At 37.7% G+C, this 17729-nt stretch overlaps 1 protein-coding gene across 1 annotated transcript; it reads right to left on the bottom strand.

Annotated features, from left to right (window-relative positions):
* Positions 1 to 213: 213 nt before the first annotated feature.
* LOC125100660 (olfactory receptor 2L3-like) lies at positions 214 to 1358 on the bottom strand. The gene is given in 2 exon segments (XM_047731011.1): positions 214 to 547; positions 757 to 1358. Coding segments are annotated over 2 exon segments (936 nt in total).
* Between the last annotated feature and the right edge of the window lie 16371 nt (positions 1359 to 17729).

Genomic DNA, 17729 nt, shown 5'->3' with positions numbered 1-17729 from the left:
ATGCAGTTAATAAATTATTTGTAACAAAAAAAGAAATAAAAAGAAAAATTACCACAAAAACAGAGTGATTGGGAATATACAATTATTTTGTCAAATGTCTATTATTTTAATTTTCTAGATTAATGTAATCCCTTTCTTTAATCCTGGAATGGCATTCTTAAGGAATGAAATTAATGTATTCCTAAGCAACAGAGAACAAGTGAGAACTTTGTTTCATTTTACAGACCACAACCTCAGAATCACTCTTTTCAGGGCCCCCATCACCTCCTTATTTCTAAGGCTGTAGATGATGGGGTTGAGCATGGGGGTCAGGATGGTGTAGAAGACAGCCAGGCCCTTGTCCTCTGTGGGAGATCGAAAGGATCTTGGGCATAGACAAGTGTAAACAAAAGGTGCATAGTAGAAAGTCACCACAGTGAGGTGGGTGCTACAGGTCAAATAGGACTTCTTCCTCCCTTCTGTTGACCACATGCGACAGATAGCAAGGAGGACCTGGCCATAGGAACATGCAATGCAGATGAATGGAAACACAAGGAAAAGAGTGATGCTCAAAAACACTGTGTACTGGGATGCCTGGGTGGCTCAGTGGGTTAAGCCGCTGCCTTCAGCTCAGGTCATGATCCTGGGGTCCTGGGATAGAGTCCCACCTCGGGCTCCTTGCTTGGCGGGGGGCCTGCCTCTCTCTCTGCCTCTCTCTCCACCTCTGCCTGCCTCTCTGCCTGCTTGTGTGCTAAAAAACAAACAAACAAACAAAACAAAAAAAACACTGTGTACTCATAGACCCAGGTGTCCATGCAGGCCAGAGTCAACTTGGCTGCAAGATCACAGAAGAAATGGTTGATGGTCCTGGATCAACAGTAAGGTATATTGAGGACATATGCAGTGTGGGCACAGGAGTTGATGGAGCCCATGATCCAAGATCCTGTTATCATCAACACACACAGTCTTTTGCTCATATGAATGGGATAATGGAGAGGAAAGCAAATTGCCACATAACGATCATAGGCCATAGAGGCCAATATTAATCCTTCAGCACCAGGTAAAGCAACGAAGAAGAAGCTCTGAACTGCACATCTGATGAAAGAAATAGACTTGTTCCCAGAGAGATAATCAGAAATCATCTTGGGAACAATGTTGGAGATGAAGTTCAGGTCCATGAGGGAAGGCTGACTAAGTAGAAAATACATGGGTGTATGGAGATGGGTGTCCAGGAGGATGAGGATGATCATGGACAGGTTGGCAAAAAGAGCCATTAGGAAAATGAGAAAATTGAAAATGAAAAAATGCAGGCCAATTCTTGAGGGTGGGAATAACCCCAATAAAAAGAAATCAGTAGATGTTTGGTTAATATTTTCCATGCATTATGAATGTAGTTTTCCTTAAAGAGAGACACATATTAAGTACAGAAAAATAATCTCTTTTTAATTTATTATTTTAGTTCCACTGTGATTTACTGAGGACACAATTAAGCTCTTAAAATACTTAACACATATTTTGAAAAAAAATTTTCACATCATAGATAAAATCTTGATGACACATACATCTGTCTCCAAAATATTTCATGGAAATGTGTAAATTTGTAAGAATAATACATTTCTGTGACTTTATTAAGAAAGACATATTTTATTTTTTCTATGTAAATTTAATTATTATCAACATCAGAATTTGTACTTCTTAAGTATGCATTCTAAGTCAAAGTAAAATGCATAAATTACAAAACTGTTCTTGAAAACATTTTATCACCCTTGTGAAATTATTCTTTATTTTATAATTAAGTCCTAATATTTCCAATACTATAGTAGTCTATTCAGTCATGCTGTAGATATATATCCTTTTTGTTTGTTCTCTTGTTTGTTGTTTTTGTTTGCTTTTTTGTTTTTTTTCTTCTGTAAACAGCTTGCCAAATCAAGCATTTTAGATGCCAAGCATTATTGTCTGCTTATTTTTTCTCTAGAAATATATAATAAATAGTTATTGCCAAATATAAGCAGATTTTTTCATCCCTACTCAATATTCACATGCTTTAGTTTAAAGAAACTCTTTTTATAATGACTTATTCTAAAATTTTATTTTAGCTCCATGACTCTGCTCAAGCTCTCTGAAAAGGTCTGTATTGTGTTCATCTACTTCGTAATAATTATATAACATTACACATTGTTTTTGGGACCTTTCATTATTCTGTTTTACCTCTTGCTTTTGTGTATTTAAAACACTTTCCATTTTTAGATAAGTGCAAGAGTTTTCTCCCAAATGTATCACCCCATCATAAAACTCAACTAACATAATAAAAAAGAAGTAAATCTGTATAAATTTAAAGAAAGTGGGGAAGAGAGTGAAGGGTGGAATCAGAGGTTATAATATTAAGGAATTTTTGGGAGAAGGAATTTTAAGGATCAGCATTTAAAAGGAGAAAGAGAAATGGCATTTTGAGAATATTATAAGTGGAAATGAGTGGAAGGAATCTTCTCCAGAAGGAATACCATCAGTAAGCCCAGCATGTTATGCCTTGAAAGGATTGTAGTGTGGAGAACAAGTGGCAGGAGGAGTAGGAGACCTAAATTTCATCTGGTCCCAGGAAGTCAGCTAGATAGTTATGGCAGTAATTCTATGAATAGGAAAGTGAACACTTTCTGGAAGGTAGAACATGTGGAAAAGTGATCTGAGACCACCAGGGTGGGAGTTTCTGTCAGCTAAGTACTGGCAATTGATAGAGAAAGGAAGCACAAAAACAGAACTTTTAGAAGTCTGCTCTGCTTAGGGACATTGCTCCAGTGGCTAAGTGGGGGGAGAGGGGGTGGAACCCTCACTGGGACAGTGTGGTATGAGAACCCATGGGGTCACAGAAATACTGGGGGTGCCTGAGTGCAACAGAGTTCCCAAGTATCAGAGCAGAAAAGCTAGGTGCAAAGACAGCCAAGGAGTGGGCTGTTACTTCAGGGTTGCCATAAAATGTGATCTGAGGTATAATCAGGCCACTACTCTTCGAGCAGGGACCACAAAAGGGGCAGATCTGGGACCACCCCTCCTTCCTCCACTGGAAGGAGAGGTGTGGGAGCATGCTGCAGGACTCTGTTGGGTTTGGAGTCTCCAAACAGGGCCATGTGCCAGGGATAGAAATGCTCAGTCACAGGCTGGGTGTGCTCAGTGTGTGGCCAGAGACTAGGGAGACAGGAGTGATTGACTGCTTTTCACTGAGGGTGCACAGAGAGGGAGTTTCCAAGCTCTAGGCTCCTTGGGGGGTGGAGATTGGGAGGCTGCCATTTTCATTCTTGTTCTCCAGAACTGTATGGAAAGCTTTTAGGGAACAAAAACTACTGAGAGCTAATCCAAGCAGATTACTTAGCCTGGCCGCTGGCAGGGGTAGTGCAATTCCACCTCAGGCAAAGACATTTGAGAAACACTGCAACAGACTCTACCACAGGAGATCTGCAAGAACACCCAGCCAAGACCAAGTTTGTTGATCAATGAGAACTGTAGAACACCAGTGGTAGGGAAACACAGCACATAGAATTCATGGATTTTTTTTCTTCATGATTCTTTAGTCTTTCAAAATTAAATTTTTAATTTTTGTTATTTTGTTATTTTTTTCTTTTTCTATTTTTTGGAATATTTCCTCTTTCCAATTTTAACCTATTTTAACTGTTTCATCTTTTCAATACCTTTTTAAAAATCTTTTTAAAGATACCTTTTTAAAAATCTTTTTAAATTTTCATTGTTATAGTCATACTCTATCCCTTCATTGTATTTAACCTTATTTTTTGTATACAAATAAGTTTTTCTTTTTAAAAAATTTAAAAAAATTTTTAATGTTACTGAACTGTACACTCAAAATTGTTAAAATGGTAAATTCCATGTTATATATATTTTAGCACATAATTTTTTTGAGAAATAAAATGAATACAAAATAACAAGTAAAATTTAAAAAATAAAATAAATAAAAAATAAAATTTGGGGATACAGTTTCTTCTAACAGACCAAAATATAACTTAAATCTAGCATATGGCTTTGTTCTAGTCTCCAGCCATACACATTCTCTTTTTTTTTCCTTTTAAACCAGCTTCTTATCTTAATTCCTTTTTAAAATTAAAAAAAATTAAAATTTTTAAAATTAAATTTTTAAAATTTAAAAAATTTTCATCTTTACAGTCATAGTCCATCCCTTCATCATGTTTACTCTTATTTTCACCAGCATGAATAGAACAGAGCCACACACCTGATCACTTGATTTTGTGTGTATTTTGGTCTGTTCAAAGAAACTGCCTCCCAAAATTTTGAAGAAAAACATATATATACAAAAATAAGGGTAACATGTTGAAGGGATGGACTATGACTGTAAAGATGAATATACATATATATATATATATTTTTTTTTTCCCCCCTTACTTCTCCCCCTGGTTCCTGATTTGGTTAGGTTAGTGTACATTTTTTCTGGGGTCATTGTTACCCATTTAGCATCTAGCATTTTGTTATCTCATTCATTTGTTTTTTTCTGGAAAAAATGACAAGGCAGAAAGCGCACCACAAAAAAGAACAAGAGGCAGTACCAACCATAGGGACCTAATCAATAGGGACATTAGTGAGATGTCAGAGTTAGAGTTCAGAATGACAATTATAAAGATGCTACCTGGGCTTGAAAAAAAGCATAGAAGATAATCCATTTCTGGAAAAACAAAATCCCTTTCTGGAGAAATAAAAGAACTAAAATCTAACCCAGTTTAAATGAAAAAAAAAAAAAGAAAAAATATTGTACCTATTAATGAGGTACAATAAAATGGAGGCTCTTACTGTTAGGATAAATGAGGCAGAAGAGAGAATTAGTGATATAGATGACCAAATGATGGAAAATAAAGGAGCTGAGAAAAGGAGAGATAAACAACAATTATTGGATCACTAAGAGAGAGTTCCAGAAATAAGTAATACCATAACATGAAACAGTTTCCCAATTATTAGAATAATTGGGATCCTAGAAGAAGAAGAAAGGAAGAGAGGGGCAGAAGGTATATTGGAGCAAATTATAGCAGAAACTTCCCTAATTTGGGAAAGAAACAAGTATCAAATCCAGGAGGCACAGAGGACACCCCTCAAAATTGGTAGAAATAGATCAACACCGCATCATCAAAGTGTAAAACTTATACATCCTAGAGACAAAAAGAAAATCCTGAAAGTAGCTCAGGACAAGAGGTCTGTACCTACAATATTAGAAATATTAGATTGGCAGAAGACTTATCCACAGAGACCTGGCAGGCCAGAAAGAACTGGCATGATATATTCAGAGTACTAAATGAGAAAAATATGTAACCAAGAATACTATATCCAGCTGGACTATCATTGAAAATAGGAAGAGAAATGAAAAACTTCCAGGACAAACAAAAACTGAAAGAATTTGCAAGCACCAAACCAGCTCTACTGGAAATATTGAAAGGGGTCATTTAAGCAAAGAGAGAGCCTAAAAGTAACAGACCAGAAAGGAACAGATACAATACACAGTAACAGTCACCTTATAGGCAATACAATGGCACTAACTTCATATCTTTCAATAGTTACCCTGAATGTAAATGGGCTAAATGGTCCAATTGAAATACACTCTGGATAAAAAATAATACCCTTCAATATGCTTTCTGCAAGAAACACATTTTAGACCCAAAGACACATCCAGATTTAAAATGAGGGGTTGGAAAACAATTTACCACATTAATGGACATCAAAAGAAACCTGGGGTGGCAGTTCTTATATCAGACAAATGAGATTTTAAGCCAAAGACTATAATAAGAGATGAGGAAGGACACTATATCATATTCATAGGGTCTGTCCGACCAGAAGATCTAACAATTTAAAATATATAAGCCCCTAACATGGGAGCGACTAACTATATAAACCAATTAATAACAAAATAAAAAAAATACAATGATAATACAATAATAGTAGGGAACTTTAATACCCACCCACACTGATATGGACAGATCATCTAAGCAAAACATCAATAAGGAAATAAAGTCTTTAAATGATTCACTGGACCAGATGGCCATCACAGATATATTTAGAACATTCCATCCCAAAGCAACAGAATATACATTCTTCTCTAGTACACATTGAACATTCTCCAGAATAGATCACATCTTCAGTCACAAATCAGGGCTCAGCTGGTACCAAGGATTGGGATCATTCCCTGCTTATTTTCAGACCACAATGCTGTGAAACTACCACTCAACCACAAGAGGAAAGATGGAAAGAACTCAAATGGAGGCTAAAGAACATCCTACTAAAAATGAATGGGTCAACCAGGAAATTAAAGAAGAATTTAAAAAAATTCATGGAAACAAATAAAAATGAAAACACAACTGTTCAAAATCTTTGGGATGCAGCAAAGGTGGTCCTGAGAGGAAAGTATATAGCAATAAAAGTCTTTCTCAAGAAACCAGAAAAATCTCAAATACACAACCTAGCCCTACACCTAAAGGAGCTGGACAAAGAACAACAAATAAAGCCTAAACACAGCAGAAGATTAGAAATCATAAAGATCAGAGCAGAAATCAATGAAATAGAAACCAAAAAAAAAAAACAATAGAACAAATCAACAAAACTAGGAGCTTGTTCTTTGAAAGAATTAATAACAATTATAACACCCTGGCTAGACTTACCAAAAACAAAAGAGAAAGGACCCAAATAAATAAAATTATGAAGAAAGAGCAGAGATCACAACTAACACCAAAGAATTACAAACAATTATAACAACATATTATGAAGAACTATACATCAGCAAATTTGACAACTTGAGAGAAATGGACACTTTCCTAGAGATATATAAACTACCAAAACTGAACTGGGGAGAAATAGAAAACCTGAACAAACCCATAACCAGTAAAGAGATTGAAGCAGTACTCAAAAATCTCCTGAACGGCTTCCCAGGGGAATTCTGCTAAACATTTAAAGAAGAAGTAATATCTATTCTCCTGAAACTGTTCCAAAAAAATAGAAATGGAAGGAAAACTTCCACACTCTTTTTATGAGGCCAGCATCACCTTGATCCCAAAACCAGACATAGACCCCATCAAAAAGGAGAATTACAGTCCAATATCCCTGATGAACACAGAAGAGAAAATTCTCACCAAAATACTAGCCAATAGGATCCAATAGTACATTAAAAGGATTATTCACCATGACCAAATGGGATTTATTCCTGGGCTGCAAGGTTGGCTCAACATCCACAAATCAGTCAATGTGATACAATACATTAATAAAAGAAAGAACAAGAACCATACAATACTCTCACTAGATGCTGAAAAAGCATTTGATGAAGTACAGCATCCTTTCTTGATCAAAACTCTTCACAGTGTAGGGATAGAAGGTGCATACCTCAATGTCATAAAAGCCACCTATGAAAAACCCACAGCAAATATCATTCTCAATAGGAAAAAACTGAGAGCTTTTCCCCTATGGTCAGGAACATGGCAGGGATGTCCACTATCCTCACTGCTATCAAACATAGTACTAGAAATTCTAGCTTCAGCAATCAGATAACAAAAAGAAATAAAAGGTATCTGAATTGGCAAAGAAGAAGTCAAACTCTCACTCTTTGCAGATTATATGACAGTTTATATGGAAAACCCAAGAGACTCCACTCCAAAACTGCTAGAACTCATACAGGAATTCAGTAAAGTGTCAGGATATAAAGTCAATGCACAGAAATCAGTTGCATTTCTATACACCAAAAACAAGACAGAAGAAAGAGAAATTAAGGAGTCAGTTCCATTTACAATTGCATCCAAAACCATGAGATACCTAGGAATAAATCTAACCAAAGAGGTAAGGAATCTGTACTCAGAAAACTGTAGAATACTAATGAAAGAAATCGAGGAAGACACAAAGAAACAGAAAAACGTTCCATGTGCATGGGTTGGATGAAAAAATATTGTGAAAATGTCTATGCTACCTACAAAAATCTACACATTTAATGCAATCCCTATCATAATACCATCAACTTTTTCCCAAGAAACAGAAAAATATAGTCCTAAAATTAAAATGGACCAGAAGAGACCCAGAATAGCCAAAGAAACGTTGAAAAGGAAAACCAAAGTTGGCGGCATTACAATTCCAGAATTCAAGCTCTATTACAAAGTTGTAATTGTTAAGACAGTATGGTACTTGCACAAAAACAGACACATAGATCAATGGAACTGAATAGAGAGCCCATAAATGGACCCTCATCTCTATGGCCAACTAATCTTTGACAAAACAGGAAGGAATGTGCAATGTAAAAAAGACAGTCTCTTCAACAAATGGTGTTTGAAAAATTGGACAGCCACATGCAGAAGAATGAAACTGGACCATTTCCTTACACCACACACACAAACAGAATCAAAATGGTTGAAAGATCTCAAAGTGAGACAGGAGTCCATCCAAATCCTGAGAAGAACACAGGCAGCAACCTCTTCGACCTCAACAGCAGAAACTTCTTCCTAGAAACATCACCTAAGGCAAAGGAATCAAGGGCAAAAATGAACTACTGAGACTTAATTAAGATCAAAAGCTTTTGCACAGCAATGGAAACAGTCAACAAAACCAAAGACAACCAACAGAAAGCGAGAAGATATTTGCAAATGACGTATCAGGTAAAGGGCTATATCTAAAATCCATAAAGAAGTTATCAAACTCAACATCCAAAGAACAAATAATCCAATCAAGAAACGGGCAGAAGACATGAACAGACATTTCTACAAAGAAGACATGCAAATGGCCAACAGACACATTAAAAAGGGCTCAACATCACTCGACATCAGGGAAATACAAATTAAAACCACCATTACATACCACCTCACACCAGTCAGAATGGCTAAAATTAACCAGTCAGGAAATGACAGGTGTTGGTGAGGATGCGAGAACGGGGAACCCTTCTACACTGTTGGTGGGAATGCAAGCTGGTGCAGCCACTCTGGAAAACAGCATGGAGGTTCCTCAAAAAGTTGAAAATAGAGCTACCCTATGACCCAGCAATTGCACTACTGGGTATTTACCCTAAAGATACAAATGTAGTGATCCAAAGGGGCATGTGCACCCAAATGTTTATAGCAGCAACGTTCACAATATCCTAAAAATGGAAGGAACCTAGGTATCCATTAACAGATAAATGGGTAGACAAAACGTGATATATATATATATATATATATTTCATCAGAAAAAAACCGCAAAAAACAAAAACCTAAATCTTGCCATTTGCAATGGATGGAACAAGAGGGTATTATGTTAATTAAAATAAGACAATCAGAGAAAGACAATTATCATATGATCTCACTGAGAGGGAAAAATGAAACAAGATGGAAGCAGAGATGGAGATAAATCACAAGAGATTCTTAATTTCAGGAAACAAACTGAGGTTGCTGGAGGGAAGAGGGGGTTTGGAGAGATGGGGTGGCTGGATGACGGACATTGAGGAGGGTATGTGCTATGGTGAGTGCTGTGAATTGGGTAAGACCGATAAATCACAACCCTGTACCCCTTAAACAAATATACATTATATTTAAAAAAATAAATGATTGTCATACCTTAGTCTCTCATATGTTTCTATGACCAAAGCCATCAGATGTTGAGGAAGTCTTTATATGAAAGACAGACAGACAGACATACAAACTGAGTTAAAAATGATTGGCATAAGTGAATGGTCCATTTGCAAAAATCTGCTGTCCTCAGAGTGGTATGACAAGTTGTTAAATCCAAAGTATAAATGCCATGTGTTGTTTAAAATGAAATGCTATGGAGGAGGGGCAAGATGGTGGAGAAGTAGGAGAATCTGTTTCAACTGGTCCCCTGAAGTGAGCTAATTATCTGCCAGAACACTCTGAACATCCATGAAATAAGCCTGAGATGAAAGATTATATAATTATGGATTTCTATGGGGGCAGGAGATCATCAGTGGAGAGGCAAAGTGGAGTAGGAATGCTGGGAATGATATCGGAGGATAAACAAGGGGGAGGGAGCCATCGGAAGAGACCCATTGGAAAGTAATACCCCAATATGAAAGTACCATGTGCTTGGGGACCAGCAGTAACTTGGAGTCTGGTTAAAAGCACTCAAAAAGAGCCAAAGATCTTAATGGGCAACTGGAGGAATCAGGTTGTCATGGGCATGGTGCTAAGCCCATGGACCCAGGATGGTCACAGCCAGTGACCAGATGTGCCAGAGAGAGGATGGCAGATGGTCCATTCTGTGGTCCCTGAGCCCCTGGCTTTCCACTGCTTGCACCACCACTTGGGCTGGGCAAAATCCTGCCTATGACTGAGAAAGCCTGTTGTGGGTGCAAGCCAGCAGTAGGATCACAGACTTCTGCAACTGGCCGCAGGGTGTGAGTGCACTCTGGCTGCACCTGAGAGAGCCTGGCATGAACACTGGTTGGGATCCCTCTGCCCACAGGCTTCCATGGCCTGTGCCACTGCGGGGTCTGAGCACACTCCTCCCCATGACTGAGAGAACCTATCTTGAACTAAGGTTGTGATCCCTCTGCCAACAGATCAAGCAGGACTGACTGAAAAACAATGTGGCAGACCCCTCCTATGGAAAACAAGCCAAAAGAATGAGAGGACAACTACCACAGGGTTCCCATAAAACTGTAAAACCCTAGCATCAGGGGAAAACAATATATTAAGCTCCTGGTATTGCCGCAAAACCTGTATATTTTATAGATACAACTTTTCTCTTTCTTTCCTGCTTTTTAAAATTTGTTCTCACGATTCTTGTTCTTTTAATTTTTTAAACCTACTTAACATTACAACTAGAGGTTTAATACAACATATTCCATAATAACATTTTAACTTGAACTTTTCTCATACATATATCTATGTTCCTTTTTCTTTCTTTTTTTATACTTATAGGTATAAGCTTCAAGGTAATCCTTTCCCCCTATTCAATAGTACCCCTATATATAAACCAGTTTTAATCTCCCTTTATCTCTGGCAAGTTGAGTCCTTTAACAAAGATAACAAGATACACCCAAGAAGAACTGAAATAACCTTCCTTGCCCACATTGAGGGTTTATAACCACCTTCCCATCTTATCCTTCTATCAGTATTTCTGTGCATTTGCTTTTGTTTTTGTTCCCTATAAATCATATTCTTGGGATTCATTGTGGCTGGTTCTTTCTTTTATTTTCTTTCTTGTCTTTTACTTTTATCAGTTTTCTTGTCTGTTTGTTATCGTTTATGTACCTTATAAATTTTACTTTTGGGACTATTTTGGCTATTTCCCCCCCTTTTCCCCCTCTCCTTATCTCTCTCTCTTTTCTCTTTTTTCTTTTCTTTTGGTGGTGACTTCCTATTGCTCTGAGTCTTTCCAAGGGGCACCTTGACTAGATCAAGATTGATATATTCAGGTATATATCCCCTCAGGCACCTCTCACCAAAATGAATAGGAGGAGGAACACCCAACAGAGGAAAAATTCAGAGACTGTGACCTCTGCAACAGAAATATTGGATATGGACATAAACAATATATCAGAAATGGAATTCAAGGTAACAGTTATCCAGGCAATGGCTAGGTTGGAGAAGACCATTAGTGGCAACATAGAATCTCTAAGGGCCAAAGTGAAAGCCAATCTGGCAGAAGTTAAAAATACTATCAATGAGATCCAATCTTATCTAAATACTTTAAAGCTAGAGTAACTGAGGCAGAAGATTGAATTAATGATATAGGAGACAAACTGATAGAAAAGAAGGATCAGGGACACCTGGGTGGCTCAATCGGTTAAGCCGCTGCCTTCGGCTCAGGTCATGATCCCAGGGTCCTGGGATTGAGTCCCACATCAGGCTCCTTGCTCAGCAGGGAGCCTGCTTCTCTCTCTGCCTCTGCTTGCTTGTGTGTGCTCTCTTTCTCACTCTCTCCTCTGACAGATGAATGAATAAAATCTTAAAAAAAAAAGAAAAGAAGGATCAGGAGGAGGTCAGGAACAAACAGCTTAGAAGCCATGGAAACAGAATTAGGGAAATAAATGATGTCATGAAACATTCCAACATTAGAATTATTGGGATCCCTGAAGGGGTGGAGAAAGAGAGAATACTAGAAGATATAGTTGAACAAATTATGGATGAAAATTTCCCTAATCTGGGGAATGAAACAAATGTTTGAGTCCTAGAGGCAGAAAGAACACCCCCCAAGTTCAATGAATCTGAAAAAGACCTCCATACACTTAATTGTGAAATTCACTAATCATAAATTCAGACAGGAGGACTTAAGAGCAGCTAAGGGTAAGATATTCCTTACATACAGAGGAAGGGCCAGCAGAAAAATGTCAGACCTGTCCACAGAAACCGGGCAAGTCAGAAAGGGCTGGCAAGACATATTCAGGGCACTAAATGGGAAGAACATGCAGCCAAGAATACTTTATCCAGCAAGGCTGACATTCAAAATGGATGGAGAGATAAAGAGCTTCCAAGACCAGCAAGGTTTAAAAGGTATGTGACCACCAAGCCATACTACAAGAAATATTAAGGGGGTTTCCATGAAAGAAGAAATAACACAAGAGTGACATAGACCAGAAATTTACAGAGGCAATCTATAGAAACAAGGACTTATCAGGCAAAATAATGTCAATAAAAACATATCTTTCAATAATCACTTACAATGTGGATGGCCTAAGTGCTCCCATAAAATGGCACAGGATTGCAGACTGGATGAAAAGACAGGACCTACACATGTGCTGTCTATAAGAGACACATTTGGAACCTAAAGACATCCAGACTGAATTGAAGGGATGGAGAACCTTCTTTCATTCAAACGAGCCTCAAAAGAAAGATGAGGTAGTGATTCTCATATCAGATAAATTAGATTTTAAGCTAAGGACTGCAGTCAGAGATAAAGAAGGACATTACATCATTCTTAAAGGGTCTATCCACTGATAAGATCAACAATTGTAAATATTTATGCACCCAGTATGGGAGCAGTCAACTACAGAAGACAACTGTTAATAAAAATAAAGAATCATATTGATCTTTATACATTAATTGTAGGGGATCTTAACACACCACTCTAAGTAGTAGAGAGATCATCCAAGCAGAAAATCAATAAAGAAACAAGAGCTTTGAATGACACATTGGACCAGATGGACCTCATAGATATATACAGAACATTCCACACTAAAACCACAGAATCCACATCCTTCTCGAGCACACATGAAACTTTGTCCAGAATAGACCACATACTGGGTCACAAATCAGGGCTCAGCCTATACCAAAGATTAAGATTATTCCCTGCATATTCTCAGATGACAATGCTTTGAAACTGGAACTCAACCACAAAAGAAAACAAAACAAAAACAAAAAAAGTTTGGAAGAAATTCAAACACCTGGAAGCTAAAGAATATCCAGCTCAAGAATTTTTGGATCAACCAGAAAATCAAAGAAGAACTTAAACAATTCATGGAAACCAATGAGAATGAATATACATCCGTCTAAAACCTATGGGATACAGCAAAGGCAGTCCTTAGTCCTACATCCTAAGAGGGAAATACTTAGCTGTTCAAGCCTCACTTAAAAAATTGAAAAATCCTGAACGCACCAACTGTCTTTACACCTTAAAGAACTAGAAAATCAACAATAAATTAAACCAACTCCGTGCAGAAGGAGAATAATTAAGATTAGAGCAGAGATCAATGAGATAGAAACTAGAGGTATAGTAGAACACATCAATGACACTGGAAGCTGGTTCCTTGAACGAATCAATAATATCAATAAACCAATGGGAGAACTACTTCAGAAGAAAAGAGAGAGGACCCAAATTAATAAAATTTTGAATGAAGGGGAGTGATCATGATCAACACTAAGGAAATAGAAACAATAATCAGAAATTATAATCAACAGCTACATGCAAATAAGGTAAGAAACCTAGGTGATATGGATGCATTCCTGGAAACCTGTAACCTGCCAAATCTGAAACAGGAAGAAATTGACAACCTGAATAGACCAATATCTAGAAATGAGATTGAAGTAATGATCAAAAACCTCCCCAAAATCAAGAGCACAGGACCTGACGGATTCCCTGGGGAATTCTACCAAACTTTCAAAGAAGAAATAATACCTATTTTCCTGAAGCTGTTTCAAAACAGAAACAGAAGGGAAACTTCCAGACAATTTCTATGAAGGCAGCATTACCCTAATATCCAAACCAAGCAAAGACCCCATGAAAAGGAGAATTTCAGACCAATATCCCTGATGAATATGGATGCCAAGATCCTCACCTAGAGCTTCACTAATAGGATACAACAGTACATTAGAAAGATTATCCGCCATGACCAGGTGGGATTTATCCCTGGGGTGCAAGCCTGGTTCAACATTTGCAAGTCAATGTGATAGGACAAATCAATAAGAGAAGAGAGAAGAACCACATGGTCCTCTCAATTGCTGCAGAAAAAGCACTTGACAAAATACAACATCTCTTCCTGATTAAAACACTTCAAAGTATAGGGATAGAGGGAAAACTCCTCAACTTCATCAAATCTATCTATGAAAAACCCACAACAAATATCATCCTCAGTGGGGAAAAGGTGGAAGCCTTCCCTTTGAGATCAGGAACATAACAAGAATGTCGACTCTCCCCACTCTTGTTCAATATAGTATTAGAAGTCCTAGAAACAGCAATCAGACAACAAAGAGAAATAAAAGGTATTCAAATTGACAAAGAAGAAGTCAAATTCTCTCTCTTCACAGATGGCATGATACTTTATATGGGAAGCCCAAACGACTCCATCCCCAAACTATTAGAACTCATACAGCAATTCAGTAATATGGAAGGATACAAAATCAATGTACAGAAATCAGTTGCTTTCTTATAAACTAACAATGAAACTTTAGAAAGATAAATTAGAGAATTGATTTTATTAATAATTACACCAAAAATCATAAGGAATAATCCTAGCCAAAGAGGTAAAGGATCTGTACTTGAGGACTCATGAAAGATATTGAAGATGACACAAAAAGATAGAAAACCATTCCATGCTCATGGATCAGAAAAATAAACATTGCTAAAATGTATCTACTTCCCAGAGCAATCTATATTTTCAATGTCATCCCAATCAAAATTCTACAGGCATTTTTCAAAGAGCTGGAACAAACAATCCTAAAATTTATATGTAACCAGAAAAGACCCAGAATTACTAAGGAAATGTTGAAAAAGAAAAACAAAGCTGAGGGCATCATGTTGCCTGATTTCATTTTTACTACAAAGCTGTGATCACCAAGACAGCATGCTACTGACACACAAAGAGACACATAGACCAGTGGAATAGAATACAGAGCCCAGATATGGACCCTTAACTCTATGGTCAAATAATCTTTGACAAAGCAGGAACAAATATGCAGTGGAAAAAAGACAATTTCTTCAATAAATGGTGCTGGGAAAATTGGACAGCTATATGTAGAAGAATGAAACTTGACCATTCTCTTACACAATACATAAAGATAAACTCAAAATGGATAAAAGATCTCAACATGAGACAGGAACCCATCAGAATCCTAGAGGAGAACATAGGCAGTAACCTCTTCATCATCGGCCACAGCAAATTCTTTCAATACATGTCCCCAAAGACAAAAGAAACAAAAGCAAAAATGAACTTTGGGGACTTCATCAAGATCAATAGCTTCTGCACAGCAAAGGAAACAATCAACAAATCAAAGTGGAAACCCACGGAATGGGAGAAGATATTCACAAATCACACTACAGACAAAGGGCTGATATCCAAGATCTATAAAGAACTCATCAAACTCAATACTCAAAAAACAAATAATCGTGTTAAAAAATGGGCAGAAGACATGAACAGGCAATTCTGCAAAGAAGACATACAAATGGCTAGCAGACACATGAAAAAATTTTCATCATCATTAGCCATCAGGGAAGTTCAAATGAAAACCATATTGAGACACCACCTTACACCAGTTAGAATGGGTAAAATTAACACAAGAAACAACAAGTTTTGGAGAGGTTGTTGAGAAAGGGGAACCCTCTTACACTGTTGAAGGGAATGCAGGTTCGTGCAGCCACTTTGGAAAACAATGTGGAGATTCCTTAAGAAATTAAAATCAGAAAACAAAATAGAGCTACCCTATAACCCTGAAATTACACTACTGGGTATTTGCCCTAGGGATACAGATATAGTGAAAAGAAGGGTCATCTGTACCCCAGTGTTCATAGCAGCAATGGCCACAGTCGCCAAACTTGGAAAGAACCAAGATCCTTCAACAGATTAATGGATAAAGATGATATGGTACATATACAATGGAGTATTATGCCTCAATCAGAAAGATGAATACTCAATTTTTGTATCACAAGGATGGGACTGGAGGAGAGTGTGCTGAGTGAAATAAGTCAAACAGAGAAAGTCAATTATCATATGGTTCCATTTACTTATGGAGCATAAGGAATAACATGGAGGACATTAGGAGAAAGAAAGGAAAAGTGAATTTTGGGAAATCAGAGGAAGATGAACCATGAGAAACTATGGACTCTGAGAAACAAACTGAGGGTTTTGGAGGCGAGGGAGTTGTAGGATGGGTGAGCCTGGTGTGGATAATATTAATAAGGGCTTGTATTGCATGGAGGACTGAAACAATGAATCTGTTACTCTGAAAAAATAAAATAAAATAAAAAAATAAATAAGATGAAGTGCTAAATAATAATAAAGAACATCTGGAAAAGAAAAGATAATAATTCATATAATAAATTTAATGAAAATTTCGAAAGATAATTTGATGAAAATCTACCAGAAAACAACATGAAACACAAAATTTGAGATTTAGAACAGAAAAGAGAATGAGAAGATTAATATAAGGTTACCCAACATATAATTACGGGCATTGCTGTAAATATATATTGTACTGATTTATTGTTGAAAAAACATTTATTTATTTCTAAGTGAATATTATTAATAATAAAATTTGTTTCATAACCACTATTTATGAGCTACAGTATTCAAACATGAAGCAAGGAACACAGAAAAATAAAATAATCTCTTAAATGGTGTTTCCTTAAAAACACTAAATGTCTTAAAAACAATGTCTTGGGGAAAAGCTCACAGCCTTCCCATTGAGATCAGAAACATGACAAGGATGCCCACTCTCACCACTCTTGGTCAGCTTCTTGGGAGACAAGATGGTGGGGAAGTAGGAGGAGGCGCCTTTCAACCTGTTCCCTAAAGTGAGCTGATTACCTACCAAATAATTCCGATCACCCATGAAAATAGCCTGAGACCAGAATTATACTCGTCTGGATCTCTACAGGGGCAGAAGACGCCAGTGGGCAGGTAAAGCGGAGTGGGAACTTTGGACTGATATCGGAAGTTAAACAAAAGGGGGAGGAAGCCACCAGAGGCAACCCATTGGAAAGTAATACCCCAATCTGAGAGTGCCCTGCTTCTGGGGACCAGCATTAACTTGGAGTCTGGTTGAAAGCACTCAAGGAGAGCAAAGGATCATGGGGGGGGGAATCACGGGAATTGGGGTGGCTAGGGACAGGGGCTTAAGTCCCTGGACTCAGGACAGCCTCCCCTGGTGCTGAGCCAGAGAGAGTGTGGCGGAGAAACCAGGTCCTGGTCCTGAGCCACCAGCGCTCCCAAGATCGCATGGGGTCCAGCTCCTGTGAGGGGCTGGGAGCCTCACCAGAAGGCAGAGGCTCCAGAGCCAGAGGGCAGGTGCTACAGAGCCTGAGACCCCCCCCACCCGCGCTCATAGACCCACGCCATTCCACCAGAGCCTGAG

Source organism: Lutra lutra, chromosome 5, assembly GCF_902655055.1.
Source record: "Lutra lutra chromosome 5, mLutLut1.2, whole genome shotgun sequence".
In the NCBI taxonomy this organism is placed as follows: domain Eukaryota; kingdom Metazoa; phylum Chordata; class Mammalia; order Carnivora; family Mustelidae; genus Lutra; species Lutra lutra.
This window is presented reverse-complemented; position numbering and strand designations above follow the sequence as displayed.